The following is a 22,869-nucleotide window of genomic DNA, read 5'->3' on the forward strand; positions in this document are numbered from 1 at the left end:
GAGTAGGGCCTTCTCTGTGGTGGGCCCTACCCTTTGGAATGACCTCCCCCCAGACATCCGGACAACAACCGATCTTCGCTCCTTCCGTATGAAGCTGAAGACCTACCTGTTTTGTCAAGCCGGCCTGGCATAACGTTACAATCTTGCCACCCCAGGTCATTTTATAATGGGAAATTTTGTTTTTAATATTTTTGGGTTTTAAACTTTGTAAGTATGCTTATTTATGGACTTATTTTTACCTCCTCTGCACGATATATGGTGCTATCTTGATTATTGCTCTGTACGTCGCCCCGAGTCCCTGTGGGGAGAGGGGGCGACTAATAAGTTCAATAAAATAAATAAATAAATAATAAATAATTCCATTACTACTTTCGGTCAATTTATATCAATGAGATTTTCTTATTCATTTTTGTGATCTGAGCTTTCTTGGTATTGCCCCTTCTCCCCCCGCTGGCAGAGCTCCGGCCCCTCCCGTGTCCTGCATATCCGTTGTAGGATCTTCTGTTTTTTCTAGGTGTATTTTGTTTTTTTCCATAAAGGCCTGTGCCTCTATGGGTGTGTTGATTCTAATTCTTGTCTCCTCCCAGAATATCAACATACCTTCAGGCATCAACCATCTAAACCACACCCCCTTCTGGTATAATTTATTCGCTAATTGCGAATAGTTTTTCCTTTTTTCCCTAATTTTCTTGGGGATCTGCTTCAAGATAGTTATTTCCCTATTATGGTATGTCAGGGCTTGCCCCCTTTGTACACCCAGTATTTCGTCTCTTGTGCTTTTTCTAAGAAATTGACTAGATGTACCCTCCCTGGGTACATTGTGTGTTCTGGCATAGGCTGAGTTCACTCTATAAACCAGATCTATCTCCCATTTCATCTGTTGTTTTTCTTTGTGTATGTATTCAGCCAAGATGTTTATCATGATGTCCCTTATATTTTCATCATCTGCTTCCATCACATTTTGAAATCTAAGATAAAAGGACATTCTCTCAAATTCTGTTTTCATTTGTTGGGTATCAAGTTCTTTGTTTCCCTTCTGCACCGCCTCTACCCCCCCTCATCTCCGCCACCCCACCCTCCACAAGCTCCAGTCTCTGTGAGTTCTTATAAATTTGGGCTTGGTTCTCTTTCATTTCTTCTTTCATTTCCACTAATTGTTTCTTAATTTCCTCTTGTCCCTGTAAGAGTTGCTGAAGCATTTGTTGCAAATCCATCTCTGTACTTTTAGGTTGCATCAAGTCTGTAATCTTTGATTGTGTAGCAGGACTGGACGTTGCTGATGTTGGGGCAGAGGTAGCAAAGCCAGGCTTTCCAGGGGGTGGTCTTTTAGGAGACATAGTTTATAGAATAAAGAGTTCAGTCAGTGTAGAGAATGGACAGCTGGAGCAGCAGAGCAGCCAGATGAGTCCAGGAGGCAGAAGGTCCAAGCAGGAGAGAATTACTCTAGTCAATCTGGCAATAGAGCAAAATTTTCCACCCCAGAGAGTTCAAAGAGTAACAATCCACAAGAGATTCTTCTGGGTAGCATGGGGACAAAGACCGGAAGCCTGAATTTTTAAAGGTGGAGTCAGGTTTCACAATTCATGAAGACAATGGAAGTGTGCCATCTTGCCCTGCCAGCTTCGGGCTCAGAGGCATAACAAAGTTTTCAAAGTTCCCAAAGTCCTCAGATCATCAGTAAATTATGGAGTTAAATTCAATGAAAATCACTTTAAGCGAGGGTGTGACATCATTGGTTGGCTCTCCCCCCTCCTCCTTCCCCTGGGGCTGAGAGCAGAATTGTTCCAAGCCGCTTGTCCGAGGGGGGGGAATCCCCCTCCCTCCAGCCATGCCTCCAAAGTTAGCCGAAAGTAAAAGTTTTAAAGTGCTGAAAAGTTCTTCAAATCGAAAAAGGAAGTGAAGGGGGGTAGCGCCTCACCACACCGCCGCTGCTTCCTTCCGCTTTTTCATTCTCCGATCAGCCTGTTGCGAAGACGCTTTACGCGCCCTCCGATACTGCTCCCCGGTGCCTAGAGCGATGCGGGGGGGCCCCCATCAGCCGCCGCCGATGCAGGGATCCCCCGCGATGCCGCCCCTCCGGCAGGACGCCTCTTCGGGGCGTCCTGTGCCCCCCAAGGAGTGGGGAAGCCCACCGGGGAGCCAGAGTGAGCAAACGAGTTGCCCGTCGCCATCAGCCGCCAGAACCGGAAGTCCATTTTATTTTTCAAATTATTGAGTTCTCTAATGATATTGATGGGAATGAGCAAGGTTTTAACAATGGAGGAAAAAAAATCAATAAAATGCATCTCGGATATACTAAATACTATTATTACATATGAGAATAGGATAGCCCTAGAGGAGAATCACTGAAAAGAAATGGCCATTCTGAAAGAATTTGGTTCCAAGATAAAAAAATTGTTGCACATGACCCAACAAAGATGTAACTTGCCTCCACTTCATATAAAACACAGATTGATGAAAAATTTCATGAAATTGATAAAGAAGGGAGGTAAAGTTTTTCATTATTTGATATAGACATTTCCGAAAATAATTGATGCCAAGATTAAAGAAGGCATTTTTGTTGGTCCACATATTAAATATGTCATCAATCACAAGCAGTTTGAAGACATGTTAATGGGGCCATAGAATCCCCCGGAAAACTTTCAAAGAGCTCGTTGAAAATTTTCTTGGTAACTAAAAAGCAGTACATTCAGCTGGTTGACAAACGTTTTACAGCATACAACACCACAAAGTGCAACATGTCACTGAAAACTCATATTCTGCATTCACACTCCAACTTATTTCCCCAAAATGTAGGTATAGTCAGTAACAAATGGGGTGAAAGCTTTCACCAGGACATTGCCACAATGGAAAAACAGCATCAGGGCTACTGAAATCCATCAATACTGGTTGACAATTTTTGGACACTGCAGTGAGTTGCACCAGTCACTGAGTAGAAATGAAAATCAGCAGCAAAACAGTTGCCTCTGTTGAACTCATGCTCTATAATGCAACCTTTATGGAATTAAGTACCTTAGGCTCATTAAAAGTTAATTTCAAATGTCTCAAGATCCTCCCGGGGATTTATTTTATTTTAATTGGGTTTGGGGTTTTAATTGGGATGTTTTTAGGGTTAGAATATATTTATTTCTTGTACAGCCTATCTCCCCCTCCAAATGTATTTAAATGTATTTTATTGTTATGACTGTATTTTATTTACATTGACTGTACACCGCCCCGAGTCCCTTTTTGGGAGAGGGGGCAATCTAAAAATCTAAGAAATAAATAAATAAATAAATAAATAAATAAATAAATAAATAAATAAATAAATAAATAAATAAATAAATCCCTACATCATATAGTCATTTTGAAATTATATTTTTATTTAATTTGAATGGGTCTATCATAATCAGCAAATTCCACCAAATTCAGCAGAAGCAAAAAAGAAATGGAAAAAAAGTTCTTTGATATTATAATAAATATTGCTGCTACTTTGTAATATCTTTTCGTTTATATTTATTTAGTAGGGTTATTAGTCCAGTTCCAACTGGAGCTTCTTTCAATTTGCTAACTTTGTTCAGAAACAGTCCTTCCCCACCCCCCCAAAAAAATAATCAAGAACAATGTATGCACTTCATATATATATAAAAGTACAAATAGAATTGAACAATGTTTTCCCACTGACCCAGAGGAAACACATTGGAGTATAGCTTAGAGTAATGAAGGAAGAGAAGATGGCAGGGGGCAGATTATATTAAAAAATGAAAGAATAGAAATCCACCCCTATTTGTCTAAGGCCTAGACCAGTGATGGCGAACCTTGGCTTTGCCTCGCGTGCCACAAGTGGGGGGAGCGCAGGGGGGTCGAGTGCAGGCGTGCCGCACCCATAATGCAATGCGCGACCACCCCAGTGCGCATGCGCACAAAACGCATGACCCCCCCCCCATTTTTACATTTTTTTTGTCCTCCCCAGGCTCCAGGGGCTTTATAGGAGCCTGGGGAGGGCGAAAAGAGCCTCCCCCGACCCCCAGGAGGCCCTCCGGAGGCTTCAGGGATTGTCCAGAGGCTTCCCTGAAGCCTTCGGAGCGCTTAAAACCACCCTCTGAGCAAACCGGAAGTAAGCGTTCTGAAGGTTTCAGGGATGGTCCCTGAAGCCTCCGGGGGGCGGGGGGCTCTTTTCGCTCTCCCCAGGCACCTATAAAGCCTCTGGAGCCTGGGGAAGGCGAAAAATAGCTTTTAAAAAGGTGAACTCAGCTGGCCAGCGCGCGCATGTGCGCTGGCCAGCTGACAGGGCAGCGCCTCGCGTGCCCTGACAAATGGCTCCACGTGCCACTTGTGGCACGCGTGCCATAGGTTCGCCATCACGGGCCTAGACAAATATTCTAGGTAATTTTATGCTATTCAACAACATAACAGTGTTACATTTTAGAATAATCCTGTTGGTAGGATCCGCATCATTAGTCCATTGCTACAAGAGAGAAGGAAAAGAAAAAGTTTGTTTCAATTATGCACTATTCTTCTTTTCTGCAATCTCTTTCAGCCAGCCTCCCCATATTTTTTCTTACTTGCTCTTTTTTATATATGCCAATTCTTCTTTTCAGCTGAAATATAAGAACTTTTCACTTCCTTCAAATCAAACCCTCTTAACCTTGCTTCTTAGTGGTAATCCATCCATAATTACCTATCCCTTTTCTCTCTTTGTTTGTAACTCTGCTTTTCTAGCTGTTTCCTTTTCTTTCACATTGTGCCTTTCATTTTGTTATTTTGGTTCCTTTTTCTATCATCTTAGTTCTGTTTCAGCATTATTCACTTTTTTAAAAAAATGAAATGGACATCTCAAATTCCTATTTCCTGCTTGTTAACCAAATAAAGAGAAAACTCTGAACTTTGCTGAATGGCTTTTCTTCCAGTAAAATTAGTGTTTAGTATCAGGGAAAGTTTTGGCTCAAAGTATTAATGGTTTTTAATATATCTATACTGATAAGAGTGTAGAAAATGTACTCAAGAATTGGAGTACTTACTATTGAAGGAATCAGTAGTAATTTTAGGGAGATTTGATGGGATGACTCTTCTGATTGGAATATAGCACTTAAAAATACTATTAATCCACCAGCAGGAGAAGTGATTGAAAGGAGAAATGCAATACCAACAGCACTTAGACTTATATACCACTTTACAGTACTTTTACAGTTCTCTCTAAGCAGTTTTATAGAGTCAGCATACTGTTTCCTCATTGTACCCACCTTGGAAGGATGGAAGGCTGAGTCAAAATTGAGCCTGGTGAGATTCAAACTGCCAAATTGCAATCAGCTAGCAGTCAGTAGAAGTAGCCTGCAGTACTGCACTCTAACCACTGTGCACTGTGGCTCATGATAATGAAAAGAAGTTGCACTATATGTAAAACTTTTCCCAAACTGGATATCTAATGGAATGAATGTGGTGATCCTAATGAAAGCAACTTGGTAAAATTAATTGGAAATGCGTAAAATATGTTGATGGTGGTGACTATCTCCAATGCTATCTCTAATTCATCCAGTTCACTTTCAAAACCTTCTAGAGTGCCTTAAAATGTTTCACCACACTGACCATATTCTACAGGCAGCATCTGCCAACTGTGGTCCTTCCAGAGAATTTATGATTTCTATTTTGACAACTGGTGGATGAGGGTTCATTGGTTGTAATATTTTTATGACTCCCAACATCAGGTACCTCATGAGAAATTTTATACAGGAGAGAGAGAGAGAGGAAGGAAGGGAGGGACTGTGAGGGAGGGAGAGAGAGAGAGAGACAGAGACAGAGAGAGAGAGAAAGAGAGAGAGAGAGAGAGAGAGAGAGAGAGAGAGAGAGAGAGAGAGAGAGAGAGATGATAGATATGTTTGTGTGTGTGTGTGTGTGTATGTATATGTATGTATGTATGTGTGTGTGTATATATATGTGTGTGTGTGTGTGTGTGTGTGTGTGTGTGTGTGTTGTATTTGTGCTGATAAAATAAAGGGAGACTAGTATAGATCCATTTCGAGCTATTTAGCTCTCATCAGCTAGCCATACCCTTACTGGGATTCGAACCTGGGCTGTGTTATACACTAGGCAAGAGCCTTAACCACTATGCCACAGGCATATATATATATATATCCTTAATAGAAATAAAACTTACTTTAGATTTAGTTTATAACAGAGAGAATAAGCACATAGCCAGATCTTCTTAGGGTTGGCCTCAAGTTTTTTTCATGTCATCCAGTCTCTCTGGATCACAAGCTAATTTGAGCCAGTCATTCTCTCTTGGACATAAGAACAAGAGAATAGCAAATCACTTTTGAAACTATCAAGAAAAGTCCATAGACACCTGATGAGAGTGAAGGACTCACTGGAAAAGAGCCTCATGCTGGGAAAGATTGAGGGCAAAAGAAGAAGGGGATGACAGAGAATGAGGTGGCTGGATGGAGTCACTGAACCAACTTCGCAACAAACAATGACAAACTTATTCTGTTTTACACATTATATTATCTAGTTGGTTTCCTTGGTCTTCTTTGCTCTTCTATTGAAATATGCTTTTCTGTTACTGCTGTGCAGAAAACCACAAACCATTTACTCCAACCTTATAATTTCCCCATGCAATTTCAGAAAAGAAACGCAACATATGCCCCATAATTGACCATGTTTATTTCTACTTCTCTGTGCTCAAGGGAATTCTAAAGAGCAGAGCAAAATAGGAACCCAACTCAGACTGACGGATGTTATTAACATTCCTTATTTCTGAACATATTCAAATACAAGGCATAAAGAGCAACACTGCATGAGTCTGTTTTTCTTATGTAGTTCATCATTCAGATTATTCAAGAGAAAGATGCAAAATATTAGGTTGCTCCATATTCAGAAGCCATATCCCTGATAATTTTGGCAAAGCACATCTATGGTTTGGAATTTTCTTTTTCAGAGTGTGGGTGATAAAATAGCTTCCTCGGATCATGTTCCATGAGGCTAAATGCCCCATCAACAACCCTAGTATTAAATACAAGTCTTACCATTCAGGTGATCTCATCATTGGTGGCATTATTTCTCTGGTGTACGTGATGTCTAACCTGATCACCTTCAAAAGAATTCCATCTGAAGAACTTCTTGATGATCCCATGTATGTAGTTGCTTTTCTTAATTATATCAGCTTCCAAATCTTCCTGGATCATTAGTCAATGTATTTTAGTGAGCCCATAAATGATTCAAATATAACCTTTATCTCTTTTCAGTTATAGTTCACCTGCTTAGAAATTATATTCTATTTCTCACATACTTCATTATTATTGGGTTAACTGCAAAACACTCTATTTTTCCCACTTTATTACATCTTTATAAGTTTGCACTCTACTCAGTCCTTTCTGGTTTCCCAATGTTTATGTCCTAAACTTCCATGGCACACCAATTCCAGCAAAATAATCAGATCACACCTTGCACAGAACAGACATTTATGTGAACTTAACCTAAAGTTAATCATTTCATTTCTGAGAATAAATACATGCAGTTGCTTTCTTCTGTTTCCATTATTTGGTTATACTTATACTTCTTGGTTCCAGGTCACATTTTTATTGATTGAATATGGCTTGAATTCATTACAGAAGAACAGGAGTAGACCTAACAGTGGCCCAACTAACTTGTTTTCAGTTGAGAACAGTTTCTATTCTGGTTTATGGCAATATAAAATCTAAGCACACTTTTATTTCACTACATTTTGGGCTTCACTTAATATGTAGGAAGAATTTTACATCTTACACTGAATGTCCCCTGGGTAGTTGATAAATCTAACTTATTTGTATAATTTTTTTTTCTACTGAAACATCTTTGCCATAAAAGAGAGGATATCTCAGGAACTGAAAATATTTCTTTTCTATCTTTTACATATTACCATTCCTAATGTGGCTTAATATACAATATTAGATCTTTCAAAATGAGATAGAAATATCTCAATGCTATTAAAATATTTCAAAAGAAATGATTTATGGTACTCAGTGAAATGGATATTAAATCAGTTGTCCTCCAAATAGCTGATTCCATATTTAATTTTATGGATCAGTGAGTACAAGTATATTCTAAAGACTGTCTATCCTTGTGATCTTGGAATCTAATTTTGAATGTTTCTGTTAATAAAGATTATTAAATTAAAATATATCAAATTCTTGGTTTGGAAATTCAACTGTTGTGACAGAGGCATTGCCTTCCCTTGAAGTTTGCTTTTACAGAACTACTTGCATATCTTGTCCTTGATCGTTGCTGTAAAAGAGACCAACAGCAATCCTCAGATCTTGCCAAATATCACTCTTGGCTTCGCTCTATATAACAACTATTTCATGGCAACATGGACCTACCATGCTTCTATGGAGCTTCTTTCTTCACATGGCAGATTTGTTCCCAACTATAAATGCAGCCTCCACCAAAGTTTAGTATGTGTTATTGCTGGACCAAACTCTCATCTTTCTCAGGTTATGGCAGACATTCTGAGCATTTACAAGATTCCACAGGTAAGGCCTGCTCACAAAAAAAGCAAAAGTCCTTTTTAATGGCATTTACTGGATTGATTGTATACTACCGTATTTTTCGGAGTATAAGACATACCTTCCCCCCCCCCCTAAAAGAGGGTGAAAATTTGGGTGCGTCTTATACACTGAATGTAGCCCTGACCACCCTCCAGCCCCAATCCTTTGGCCTCTGCCTTCCAGCAATTTACATCTTTGCAGGAAACGGGGCTTCAATAAGCTGTAGCAATCCCTGCAGCCTGTAACAGCTGATGATCAGGAGAAATTGAAAATGAAACTTGTTGTTTGCTCTATGTGGCAAATTGCTGGGAGACAGATTTATTTTTCTTCTGCTAATCAGGCTGCAAGGAGGAAAGTCAACAATTTTAAATGCCTATAGAATGTTCAAATTATTAGACTTATTTTTTAAAGACTTTTATTATTATTCTAGACAACCTAACAAAATGAAGAAGCTTTTTAAAATAAATGCTTGATCTGAAGAGGCCCCGTGCTATTGTTTTAAAAAGTGCTATTCTTTTAAATGGCAGAGAATAACTATACTTCCAGAAAGCACATCAATTTTAACAGCATCTGTACAAGTATAGTCTGAAATATAACACTACAAACAGTGTATATTGTCTGTACTGTTTGTTGCAAGGAGGCAAATTGCTGAGAGGCAGAGGCAGATATTTTTCAATTGTTTTCCTCCCCAAAATCTAGGTGCGTCTTATACTTCGGAGCATCTTATGCTCCGAAAAATATGGTAACAATAATCAGAAGATACATAACTTCAGGCTACACTTTGATAATTTTCCTGTCCTGGTTTGATTTTGAGGATCTTGTCTCAAATTGAAAAAAAGAAAAGAAAAGGAGATGAATCATCTTGGCCTTAAGAGAGATTTTTCTTTTAATTTGTAATATTTTTCTGTTGATTTCTATGAAATTTCCAAACCAATTAATGTAATAATGTAACATAACAAGAAATTGAAACATATTTTATGTTTTGAAGGTAAAGATGGTGACCTTATAATAAAGAAAGAACATTACCGAATAGTGATTTGTTCCTACAAATAATTAAAAATAATTCATTTCGGTTTGTTTGTAGACAATTTTGGAAGCAGTTGTTCTATTGAGGATAGATGTTTTTTTTCTCTCTCACTGGAATCTGAAGTAGAAGCTTACATGAGAAAATGATTGGAAATTGCACTTAGAGGGTAATTATAATTATCCAGAAGTATTACTTGCATGCCAAATTTATTCGGTTGATAAGTAATAATAATCTAATACAGATATGTGCAGTTCCAATAATCTCAGACACAATACTTTCTTCCATGAAAAAGTATGATTGCTTTAACTAATGTATTAATCCCATGCCCTATGCCCCAGCATTTCTATCTACAAACCGGCTTGTTATAGTTTAATCTTCTCCCCAACCTAATGCATTCCGGACACATTGAAAATGGTCCCATTAAAAAACAATGAATTTCCAAAAATGGTGTAATTTTAGTGTCATTGTCTAGACAGAAATTAGTGGAATATTCTTAACAAGTTATGATTATTCCTTGAAAGTTTAAAAAGCCCAATATGGATCAGTTGGTTTTAAGCATTTATCTCTTTTATGAAATACATATGCTTACATTATAGGTTTTCTTTTTCTCCTAAGCTCATGTATGGATCTGCTCCAGTTATGGATAACATGATTCACACAGCTTTCATCTACCAGATGTTTCCAAATGAACATCTTCAAATTATGGGGATTCTCCAGTTGTTGCTTCATTTTAAGTGGTCATGGATTGGGATGCTTTTTCAACAAAATGAGATTGCTGAAAGATTTCTCAGGGAAGTGCTTATCATATTTTCCCAGAATGGAATCTGTTTTGATTACATTGAAGAGTTTCCAACAATAGCTTTTTCAAATGATTTCGGAGAGAAAATTGATCATTTTATTCAAATATACAAAGTCATTATGACAAGCACCTCTAGTGTCGTGATCGTATACTGTGAAAACCAGATCATGATTCTTTTCAGAATTATCTCTTCTGTTTCAGAATATTGGGATACAACAATAGAGAGAAAGGACAAAGTCTGGATTTTTTCAGCCCAAATAGAATACACTTCAGTTCCATTTCAAAGGGACAATAGTATGGACTTCATCCATGGTGCTCTTTCTTTCACAGTATCGTCAAAAGAATTATTGGAATTCAAGACATTTCTTCAAATGAGAAACAGTGTTCCAGAAGAGGAAGACATTCTTTCAAGGGTCTTTTGGGAACAAGCCTTTGGATGTTCCTTCTCAAATTCAACTTTAAAGCCAAAAGCAGAGAAAAAATGCACAGGTGATGAGAAGTTGGAGACTCTTCCAAACTCTGTTTTTGAACTGAGCATGACTGGGCAAAGCTACAGTAGCTACAATGCAGTCCATGTCGTGGCACATGTTCTCCACACCATGCTTACATTCCACTCCAAGCACAGAACAATGGCTGCTAGAGGGAAGCAGAAGCAATCAGTGTGGCAGGTAAGTTCCTATATCTGCTAATGTATCAGGTGATTTTGTTTCCATATCTAGCACTGTCTACATAGCAAAGCTGGTATTCTACCAGTTTGGACCAGTTCACCTGAACTGGTAGCGGAAATCGTTGGTGGCTCGGGCCACCCACTCCAGCTCAACAGCCTCCCGTTTAGGCCCTTTTTTCGCTAAAAGTGCATGCACAGAAGTGGCACATACATGCGCTCACATTTGTGAACCAATAGGGAAGGTGAATGTTACATATTATATAGAAAATAAATTGCATATTATACATAGTTATATATAAATATAAATAATTACATATTATATAGAAAATAATTTAAGTACAATGCTTGCAGAATGACTTAGACAGTTCATAATGTCTACATCTCCCCATCTTGTATCAAATGGTTAATTTCTCCCAGAATGTTTCTTTATGACACAAAGTATTCCAAGGTATTTGGTTTTCAAAGAACTTTGATAATCAGTTGACTAAAGTATTGCTGGAAACAAGAAATGCTGCCAGTTCCAGGTTGCAGCAATACATTCGTTGTTGGATAATCCAACTAGATGTGCAATTATTTTTTGTCATTTCTCCATGACACTTTTTAAATTAAATTGTAAATAAGGACCCTAAAGGGAACATATCATCGAAGCTTTTGCATTAGTGGTATTGCTGTCACTTCTCGGGGGAAATTCAGTAGTTTAGGAATGGTGGGACAAGCTCTTTTCCTCCTGGTGAAATACATGGATACGGTGCAGCCAACAACTCTCTCAGCTTGTAACAGAATTTTGAAAAGCCATTTAGTGCTTTGGAAAAGATGGACACCTAGGGGGAGAACAGTATAAAAGGTGGTAGCTTCGGGCACTGAAAATGAAAATTACAATACAGAGAAGACACAAAGGTGAGGAAGATGATAGCAAAAGATGGCATGGTTGCTAAGTGACACTGAGGAGAAGGAAGATATGCTGTCACCCCACTAGGATTGGCCCATACCATTCATGCTGGTCAGTGGTGGGATTCCAAATCTTTTCCTTCCAATTCTATGAGAAAGTGCTTTGGGCTCACGCGCAACACTCAAAGACCACCCTCGGTGTCAGCGCTAGTGAGCTGAGCTATTTTTTAGCTCAGCTGAGGCATGGCAATCTGCTCTGACACGCAAATCAGCTGAGCTAAAAAACAGGGGAATATAAGACAAGGAATGATGTGGGCGGGAGGGAGGGCCCAAACAGAGGTGGTATTTGCTGGTTCTTTGAACTATTTCAAATTTCCGCTACTGGTTCGCCCGAACCAGATTGAACCAGCTGAATACCACGTCTGATGCTGGTAGAAGAAGCAAGTATTCCAGCTAGTGGGATCTAGGAAGAAGGTCTTCTTTGCTGTTTGCTCCTGCCCTCTGGAACACCTTGCCCCCTGATGTGAGGGTTGCCCCAATCCTCCTATCTTCTTGTAAGGGCCAGTCAGCTTGGGGCCCAAGAGGGGGATTACTGCAATAGAGGTGGTTGATTGAGCAATAACAGATCCCACCTCTCCCACACTCCACCCCCATCCTTGCCATGTGTCTTTGTTTTAAAGGTTCAATTTTTACATTTTTGTTTTAACTAAGAGATAACTGTAAGCCTCCCAGATAAGATCGGTGGCTAGCACATTTCATAAGTAAATAAGTAGCCTTTAAAAAGGGACTGTAAAGGTCCTGTAGCATTTCTCTGTATTTATTGGTGAGTATTTTGAATGCTGTTCATGTAAGGGATGAATTAAGGAGTGAATTGTAATGTTATTATAAATAGGGAGCACAGCAATAACTTTTGAAATAATATTGCTGTATCTTTTTCCCATTCTTGCGTACCTTTATTAATTATGCCCATGTTCTTCCCTTGAGCTTCATCATTACCTGAGAAAAGTCTCATTTAACAACAGTGCTGGAGAAAACATACTATTTGACGAGAATGGGAAGATTGCATCTGGCTTTGATATCATCAACTGGATCACCTTTCCAAATCAATCCTTTCTTAGGGTCAAAGTTGGAAAAGTACATCCATTGGCTCAACAAGAAAGCCTTCTCTCTCTATCTACAGATAACATTGTCTGGCCCAACCTTTTTAATCAGGTATCTATTATTCATTTTTCAAGAGGTAGTTTACTGCTCATGCTGCAGAAGATCTCTTAACAGCCACACAAGTTATTTTATCAAATGAAAGAAAAACAATATTCTTGATACACCAGACTTTGAAGACATTTTTGCAGAAGGAAAAGAAATGGAATGTACTTCTATCTATGAGCCAATTAACTCCAAAGTGTGAAATTATCAGATTAAATAAGAGATATTTCGTTTACATGACTCATTATGCTGGAAAGATATTCTAAGAGATAAGATAAGCCTTGCACACTAGCATTGAATGTTTCATAACTCTGATTCTAAAAAGGAAAGAAAACATTAATCAAAGATGAAGTTTTCTAGATTATTATTGTTCAAATTCACCCCACTTTCATTTATTAACAGACTCAACCTCTTTCTTTGTGCAATCCACATTGTTCCTTGGGGTACAGCAAGATCAAAATAGAAGGGAAGCCATTTTGCTGTTACAAATGCCTTCGTTGCCCAGAAGGGAAAATTGCCAACCAGACAGGTAAGAGATTCTATTCAAGAAGTGTTTGAATCCATCCATCCTCTATCCTCTGTCATCTATTATCATCTATCATCTATCATCATCTATCATCTATCATCTATCTATCATTTAGAACAGCGGTGTCAAACTCTGTTTAATTGATGGCCACATCAGGGTTGTGTTTGATCTCAGGGAGTGCCAGGTGGTGGCAGCCAGGGTGTGTGACCAGCTCAATGTCACTCATTGAGGTTCCATTTTCAGCTATGATCTCCTGCAACCCTCTGCCAGAGAAAACCTATGGTCTCCCCAAGCTCCATTTTTGTTGGCAGAGGGCTGCAGAAGGCAGTCATGGCCAAAAACGGAGCCAGGATGGGCCACACAAGGCCTCCCTGAGCTCTGTTTTCACTGGCATATGCCCTTTGGGCCAGTCCTTTGCTGTTTCCAGGGTGAGCCCACAGGCCTGTCACTGCATTTATTTGGTTTGCCAGCTGTACCTGCATTCTGAGTTATTCTGTGCAGCAATGAACTGTCTTCTTATCAGCAAATGATTTACTGCTTATGTCATTACATCACATAATTCCTTCCTTTGTCTATATGCAGGCAGACAAAGGCTCTGCCAAGATGTGATTAATTTAGTTTGTAAGTTTGTATTTTTACTTTCTTACTATCCTGCCCCATACATTCCTCCGGCCGATTCGCTCACACAGAGAGGGACTCCTCCGGGTGCCATCCACTAGGCTGTGCAAGCGGGCGATGCCTAGGGGAAGGGCATTCTCTGTGATGGGCCCGACCCTCTGGAATGACCTTCCCCCCAACATTAGAATGAGTACGGATCTCTGCTCCTTCCATCAGAAACTTAAAACCCACCTATTCCAGCTAGCCGGCTTGGCCTAATTCCACCTATCCCACCTCAGTTCTGTTTCTAAATTTTTAAGATTGGTTTTAAGGTCTGTTTTTTTAATTTTTATAAATTATACAGGGGTTGTTTAATTTGATTTTTACCTATGTGTATGATTGTTTGTATGTTTTAAATTTATTCCTGTACACCGCCCCGAGTCCCTCCGGGGAGAGGGGACGGTCTAGAAATTTAATAAATAATAATAATAATAATAATAATAATAATAATAATAATAATAATAATAATAATAATAATAATAATAATAATAATTATTATTATTATTATTATTATTATTATTATTATTATTATTATTATTATTATTATTATTATTATTATTATTATTATTATTATTATTGCATCAACAGAAGTGTATCACAGCGGCCAGTTGTTTCGCCGGATTTGGCATTAATTACTAGTCAGGCCCCACCCAGGGGCCTAGGACGTTGTAACGTATTTTCGTAGTATGTGTGCAGATCCAAGCATTGCAGCCTTTTGCATTTGACTGATGATGATTTTGTCAATTTTTAACTGTTTTAAATGTAATTCCAGTGCTTTTGGAATAGCACCCAGTGTACCCATTACCACTGGAATTACCACTGCTGGTTTGTGCCATAATCGTTGGATTTCTATTATTATTATTATTATTATTATTATTATTATTATTATTATTATTATTATTATTATTATTATTATTATTATTACAATTATTATTATTACAATTATTATTTTTAAATTAGATTATGCCCCAGGTTTATTTTCGCTTACTTCAAAGGTATGCTTTCAAGGAATGCCAAGATTTACACCTCGTTAATTCAGGGCAGAATTCACCCTGACAAATGGTAGCAAAAAGATGGTTAATATATGGCTTTTTCCTGCTAGTTACTTTGAAGGAAAAGTACTTTCAACCCCTAGGCTAATTAAAGAGAAATGATTTATCTCGCGACTGAGGAACGCCTGATTTAGATCACTTTCTAACATGCCGAAGAAAAAAAAGAAACCAAAAGAATTCTCTGCAAGGCATTCAGATGGTTTCAGCCTCTCTGATGAAGAGGTGGAAAGTATTTTACAAAGATTTACAACTCTTGATGCAACCAGGCTAGATGAAGAAACTGCAGTGGGAGAGATGTTCTCACCCAGATCTCAACAAGATAGAGCTGTTCCAGAAGATGATGCATCCAGACTGAGGTCAGTGATACTCCCTTCTGATTATGCATGCTGCCAAAATCTTATTGAGTTTGAAACGCTCGGTGCCAGGCCAACGCTTTCACAGCTGGAGCAATTTCATTCCCACACAGAAGGAGACATGTATGATTCTCTCCGCACCTCTGATCAAGCTATGGAAAGCTATCGTAATCAAATATTATGAACACCATCTGTTTCAAGCCAAAAATGTTTATTCCATGCTCAAGTCAGAGAAGAGGGATTCCCATGCTTTTCAAATTCCTGAAAATGCCATCTTGCCCTCTTCCCCAAAGTCTAAGGCACACCCCCTGGAGGATATTGTGTCAGGCAAATCAGAACAGAGAGATGTGCACACGTCACAATTGCCACATGATCTCCTTTGCTCTCCAATTGCACATGCCACGCAGGCAGAAATATTACAGCCAAAAGATGTCCTGGCAGAAATAATTACAGCCAAAAGATGTCCTGGCAAAAATAATTTTCTACAGAGAGCAGATTACTCATATATTGAGGCTGCAAAGCATCAAGTGCCTCTGCAGGCCAAATTTTCAGCACCCCTCGGTGGTGCACGTGCCTTCTCAGATGGAGCATGACAATACTTAATGCAGCCTCCAACAAGCCATGTTTTTATTCCTCATCAAGCACCAGCACCAGCTGTCCGATTTCAGCAACCACAGGTGCAACAGCAACAAGCTTTTCAAATGCACATCCCTCAACAGGCATTTTTGCTCCTCCATTGACTGGTGAGTCAAAACTAAAAATGTCAGGACAAAATTATAAAGCCTGGGTCAGTGAGGTATAAATTTTGCTTCGCAGAGAAGGTACCCATTGTATGGTGTTTAATCCTCCTGCCCAGCCATGGACTCCTGCAAAAAGATTCTTAGAGACTAAGGCTTGCATAACATTATTAATGTCCATGGACACTGAACTGCAAGTTATTTTTCCGCCTAATGCAACAGCCCAACAAATTTGGGCCCATTTGGAAGATTGCTACAGGCCTGTTTCAATTGAGTCTTCATTTTTTGCTCATGTCTGAATTCCCTGGTTCGAAATTGAAACCTGGTGAACAAATTGGTGGACATTTGACCAAACTGAAAGCAATGAGAAAAGAATTGAGAGAAAGAGGCCATTTTATTGATGATGTTCAAATGAGCAGCATTATCATTAACTCATTGAATTATGAATGGAAAGATGCCATTGCAAAGATTAACTATGTGCCTACTGCTCAACGAACAGTCAATAATGTTTGCAGACTTTTAATTGAGGAGGAGGCTTTATTTTTAGCCATGCCACATTTGCGAGGACCGCCCATATCAAAAGCTCCAGCGAGATGTCCATTCCATGGAAGAGCCTATGCTCCAAGGATGCCAAGATGCTACTTCTGTAACCATATGGGACATGACACCCGGGATTGTCCCCAACGAGTTCCAGCTCCCATCACATACCAGCCCAGAGGAACAGACTCCAGAGGCAGAGGTAGAGGCGGAAGACAAGGTCATCGTGGTCCAAGTCATGATTCACAAGCTCCACTCGTCACATTGGCCTTAACCAACGATCCACAACCTGATCCAGAGTACGACAGACAGCTTCTGTGGACTTTGGACAGCGGAGCAGCATTGCATGTTACCTACAGAAAGGAAATCTTCACAGAGATGCACGAGCCTGAACCTGATCTATGTGAACTTTTTTCTTTCCCCAATCATCCTTGTAAGGTCATGGGAAAAGGAACTGTTTATGTTGAAGAGCTCAATGCATTCATCCCTAATGTTTATTACATACCTTCAGCAACAAGTATTTTGCTTAGTCAAGGTCACTTGTCTAGAATATTAAAGTTCCAGGTTCACCACCTTGAAAAAGCAAGTTACATAGTTAAAAATGGAGACATTGTTGCTGAAACCGTGCTAATTGCTGGTGTTTATTACATAAAACCAAAGCCTAAACTGCAAGCACAGGCAAGTATACAAATTCCAAAAGCGGAGAGCACAGGCCCAGAGAGAGATGCTTCAGTGAGAGATCCTGTTGCTACTCCAAAGGCTCCTAAAGCCAACAAACAGAAAATAGGGAAGCAGGTTGCTCAGAGCAAAAGAAGACAAGGGGTCCTACAAACCATGATGCATTGTCTCCTAGAAGATGCCAATCTCAGTAACCCATACTGGGGTGAAGCTATCAAATATGCAAATTACATTGTCAACCATACTTGGAGCAGTGTAATAAATCAGACTCCTTTCTTCATGATGCATGGCTACAAGCCCAATCTCAAGAACCTCTTTTTGGTTCATACGCTATGGTGAACATTCCCTTAGCTCAAAGAAGAAAAGGAGGTCCAGCAGCAAAGTGTCTGAGATTTATGGGTATTGATGATAATGGAGCAAATTTATTGACTCTAAACATGTAATTGTGATTTCACAATCTGCTAATTTTGAGGAAGAAATTGACTGGACCAGGATTAATTCTAATGATCCTGGAGTTTATTTTCCTAGAGATGATGTTGCAGATGCCACACAGCCTGATGACCAAGATTCACAGGCAGATATTCCATCTACTTCTTCACAACCTGATGTTCCGTCTTCGCAAGCCGTGGATGCTGATGTTTGTGACGAATGTGAGGATGAAGACGAAGCAGAAGAAGAATGGACTGTTGTTCCAAGACATTCCAAAAGGGTCACAAAAGGAATCCCTCCACAAAGTTATTTGTGGCAACTGACAAAAACACCCTTGCCTTTGATTTGCAATGTTACACTTCCTCCTGATACATTCACACAAATCAAGCAGCTTCCTGATTCAGAGCAAGAGAAGTGGTATCAGGCAATGCAGGATGAAATGGACAGTTTAAAGAAACTTAATTCATTTACACCTGCAAAACCTCCAGCAAACAAAAAAGTCATTGGCACTTGATGGGTCTACAGAATCAAGAAGAAACCAAATGGTGAGTCATTGTACAAAGCTCAGGGTTTCGCTCAACGTTATCCTGAGGACTACACAAACACCTACTCACCAACAGTCAGAACTGAGAGTGTAAAAATTGCTTTAACCACTGCAACTATTCTTGGTTTAGAAGTTTTCCAGTTTGATGTGGACACGGCTTATCTACATGCTGACCTAGGTGAAGAGATCTACGTGATAGACCCTCCAGGATTCTGACAGCAAGAAAGGGATACCTGGTTTATAAACAAAAGTCTTTATGGTCTGAAACAGTCAGGTTTAATGTGGTACTTATATCTTACTGACAAACTAAATTCAATGGGCTTTATTAAGTCCGAGACTGATGAGTGTGTGTTCACAAAAAGATCTAACAATGCATATGAGATAATTCTTGTTTATGTTGATGATATTGTTTATGTTGGTCCAAATAAGAAAATGAGTGAGATTTTTGCTAAAAGTTGCAGAGATACTTCACATTGAAATCTTTAGGTCATATTAGCACTTACTTGAGTGTTCAGATTGACAAAACACAGAAGGGGTTTAGTCTTTCACAAGAGGAGAAAATTGACCACATTTTGCATCATTGCAACATGAAGAATGCTAACACAACAAAGACACCCATGCAAACAGATTTTCATAACTTGACACATGAATCAAGTCCTGAATTCGAGGATCAAACACTTTATCATTCAGTCATTGGTTCACTATTATACATTAGTAGTTGGCCAGACCCGACATTGCACTTAGTGTTAATCTCTTATCATGACACGTAGGTAAGGCAAAACAATTTCATTGGACATGTGTTAAGAAGTTATCGAAATACCTGAAACACACTAAACACATGAAGTTATTGCTAGAACCAACACATACTGATTATGCAGAATTATGTTGTTATGCAGATTCTGATTGGGAAGTGATAAGAAATCATGCAAAAGTACTTCAGTTTACATGATGTTCCTGAGTGGATGTCCTGTTTACTGGCAAGTGAGAAAACAGAATTTTGTTTCTTGTTCATCTACTGAAGCTGAATATGCTTGTGTTTCAGATGCATGTAATTCTCTAACATGGTTTGATGCTTTGATCACACGTCCGATTCGACCAATCACCGTGATGGAAGATAATGAATTGTTGGTTTATATTTCTGAGTCACATTTCACAGGTTCTAGGTCCAGACACATTGACATTCATTATCAAAACACAACACAATTAGTTAAACAAGGTTTTGTTAAATTGCAATATGTATCTACACATGATCAAATTTCTGATATGCTCAACAAACCACTTCCAGCAGCTCAACATGAGTATCTGCGGAAGAAGATGTGCCTTATTTGATGTTATCCACCCAACTGGCAAAAGAAGGGGTGTCACTGCATTTATTTGGTTTGCCAGCTGTACCTGCATTCTGAGTTATTCTGTGCAGCAATGAACTGTCTTCTTATCAGCAAATGATTTACTGCGCATGTCATTACATCATATAATTCATTCCTTTGTCTGTATGCAGGCAGACAGAGGCTCTGCCAAGATGTGATTAATTTAGTTAGTAAGTTTGTATTTTTACTTTATTTACAATTTTAAAAATTTTATTTGATTATGCCTCTGGTTTATTTTCGCTTACTTCAAAGGTATGCTTTCAAGGAATGCCAAGATTCACACCTCGTTAATTCAGGGCGGATTTCACACCCTGACAAGGCCAGATCTAAGCACCTCACAGGCCAGATCTTGCCAATGGGCCTTGAGTTTGACATCCCTGATCTAGAAGAAGTAGAACAGGAAAAGTACTGATGCTTTTATTTGTGGAGATTCTCAGTCATCCAGGTCATGGTTGTCCCAAAGGTGTTTTTTTTAAAGGAGGAGACTTTATGGTTTTTCCCTTGAAGATGTTCAGAACTGAAGAAACTTCTCTGAAATAAGAAAGTCCAGTTGCATTTGGAAAAAGTACCATTGGGACTTCTGATTTGGTTTTGAACTTTGGCATTGGAAAACACTTCTGAAAATAATATGGACAGTTAAAAACATTAACAAGCCAACACATATTCCTCATCTGAAATATAACTTTCCAGATACATTGAATTTCAATTTCCCAAATTCCTAGGCTTTGTGATGAATACCAGGAAATTCCAGGCATTGAAATATTTTATTTCTGAAAGTTCAAGAGGTTGAGCTAACTCTGAATTCTTATGTGCTTGACAACTCTATTTCTCTTCCAGATTTAGATGATTGTATTCCATGTCCTAAGGAAAACTACCCTAACAAGAACCAGGATCTGTGCATTGAAAAAAATGGAATCTTCTTGTCTTACCAAGAACCATTGGGAATCACCTTGAGCAGTTTTGCTTCCTTTTTTTCTTTCATTTCGGCTGTAGTGCTGGGGATATTCTTTAAAAATCAGGATACTCCCCTTGTCAAGGCCAACAACCGAAACCTCACCTATATTCTTCTCATTGCTCTTTTCCTCTCTTTTCTTTGCACTTTGCTTTTTGTTGGACAACCTAACCAAGTAAAATGTCTCATGAGACAAATTGCTTTTGGCATCATCTTCTCTGTAGCTCTTTCTTGTATATTGGGGAAAACAACCGTAGTGGTCCTTGCTTTCATGGCCACCAAACCAGACTCCCAAATCAGGAAATGGGTGGGGAAAAGGCTGGCCAACACTATTGTCCTGTCTTGCACTTTGGTACAAATTACCATTTGTAGTGTGTGGCTGGAAATTTCTCCCCCGTTCCCAGATTCAGACATGCACACCATGCCTGAAGAAATTGTCCTGGGATGTAATGAAGGCTCAGCCATCATGTTTTACCTTGTCCTTGGCTTTATGGGGTTCTTGGCAGCCATCAGTTTTACAGTGGCCTTTCTAGCCAGGAAATTACCTGATAGCTTTAATGAAGCCAAATTTATCACCTTCAGCATGTTGGTCTTTTGCAGTGTCTGGGTGTCATTTGTTCCCACCTATCTGAGCACCAAAGGAAAGTACATGGTGGCCGTGGAGATCTTCTCCATTTTGGCTTCTGCAGCTGGATTACTGGGCTGCATCTTTTTCCCCAAATGCTACATTATTGTCATGAGGCCTGATTTGAACAGAAAGGGAAATCTGATAAAGAAACAAAACTGAACTCCTGTCTTTCTTATTTACTAACTAACTAACTAACTAACTAACTAACTAACTAACTAACTAACTAACTAACTAACTAACTAACTTAGTTAGCTAGTTAGCTAGTTAGCTAGTTAGCTAGTTAGCTAGTTAGCTAGTTAGCTAGTTAGCTAGTTAGCTAGTTAGCTAGTTAGCTAGTTAGAAAGCTTTGCTCTTTAGTTCAAACTTCATGTTATTTCAGTTTGGTAATGTTAGTTCAGCATCATTCCTTCTTCCCAAAATAATCATGAGTAACCTATGCACTCCATAAGAAAGATAATCTCATTCTTAATTATAGAGGTAGAATATTTTATTTTTAAAATGCAGGAAGAGTCATATATATTTTCTTTGAGTTATTTGTAATTAGATGCCAAATATTCAGGGTCAAAATGTTATGTTTTGTTATGTAGAAAAGGCCAATTTTCAGAAAAACCTTATTTCTACTCCAATAGCATACAACAACATACAGGTTAATATTTAATAATACATAATACAGGTTATGTAGACAGTAAACACAAGGTCAATCAAAATGGACTCAAATGTCTATATACCAATGCACAGAGTATGAGGAATAAACAGGGAGAATTAGAAATTCAAGTAAAAGAGGGCAGATATGATATTATTGCCATTACAGAAACTTGGTGGGATGAAACTGACAAATGGAACATACAGCTAGAAGGATTTAAATTATTTAAAAGAAATAGACCAAATAAAAGAGGAGGTGGAGTTGCACTATATATAAGAAATAACTATGTCTCTACAGAAATAGAGCACAACAATAATGAGAACTATCTTGAATGCATTTGGGTCAATATTAAAGGTTGTGGGGGAAATGACATTGCCATAGGTCTATACTACAGGCCACCCAACCAAGCAAAGGAAGAAGATGAACTTTTTGCTAGTCAGCTAACTAAGGTATGTAGGAAGCACACCACAATAGTAATGGGAGATTTTAACTACCCTGACATCAACTGGGAAACAAACTCTGCACCAAGTGGAAGATCCAACAGGTTCCTAACAAACCTAGCAGACAACTTTGTTTTCCAAAAAGTAGAGAAGGAAACAAGGGGATCAGCCATACTGGACTTAATTCTCACTAACAGAGAGGAAATGATAGAAGGTGTTGAAGCCATAGGAACCCTGGGGG

At 38.9% G+C, this 22,869-nt stretch overlaps 1 protein-coding gene and 1 long non-coding RNA gene across 2 annotated transcripts in view; both read left to right on the top strand.

Annotated features, from left to right (window-relative positions):
• The first annotated feature begins 4,265 nt into the window (after positions 1 to 4,265).
• LOC309381923 overlaps positions 4,266 to 22,869 on the top strand; it is a 317,431-nt gene continuing 298,827 nt past the window's right edge. Inside the window, exon 1 of the long non-coding RNA XR_014173593.1 lies at positions 4,266 to 4,346. This is a non-coding gene — a long non-coding RNA (uncharacterized lncRNA). The remainder of the gene's footprint in view (positions 4,347 to 22,869) is intronic.
• LOC309381717 (vomeronasal type-2 receptor 26-like) lies at positions 6,945 to 21,704 on the top strand (the record flags this gene model as incomplete). The annotated part of the gene is made up of 5 exons (XM_081933002.1): positions 6,945 to 7,108; positions 8,195 to 8,486; positions 10,144 to 10,995; positions 13,488 to 13,614; positions 20,803 to 21,704. The coding sequence occupies 5 exons, from the start codon at positions 6,945 to 6,947 to the stop codon at positions 21,702 to 21,704; spliced, it is 2,337 nt and encodes a 778-aa protein (XP_081789128.1).

This window comes from Natrix helvetica (genome assembly GCF_964273705.1).
Source record: "Natrix helvetica genome assembly, chromosome: Z".
In the NCBI taxonomy this organism is placed as follows: domain Eukaryota; kingdom Metazoa; phylum Chordata; class Lepidosauria; order Squamata; family Natricidae; genus Natrix; species Natrix helvetica.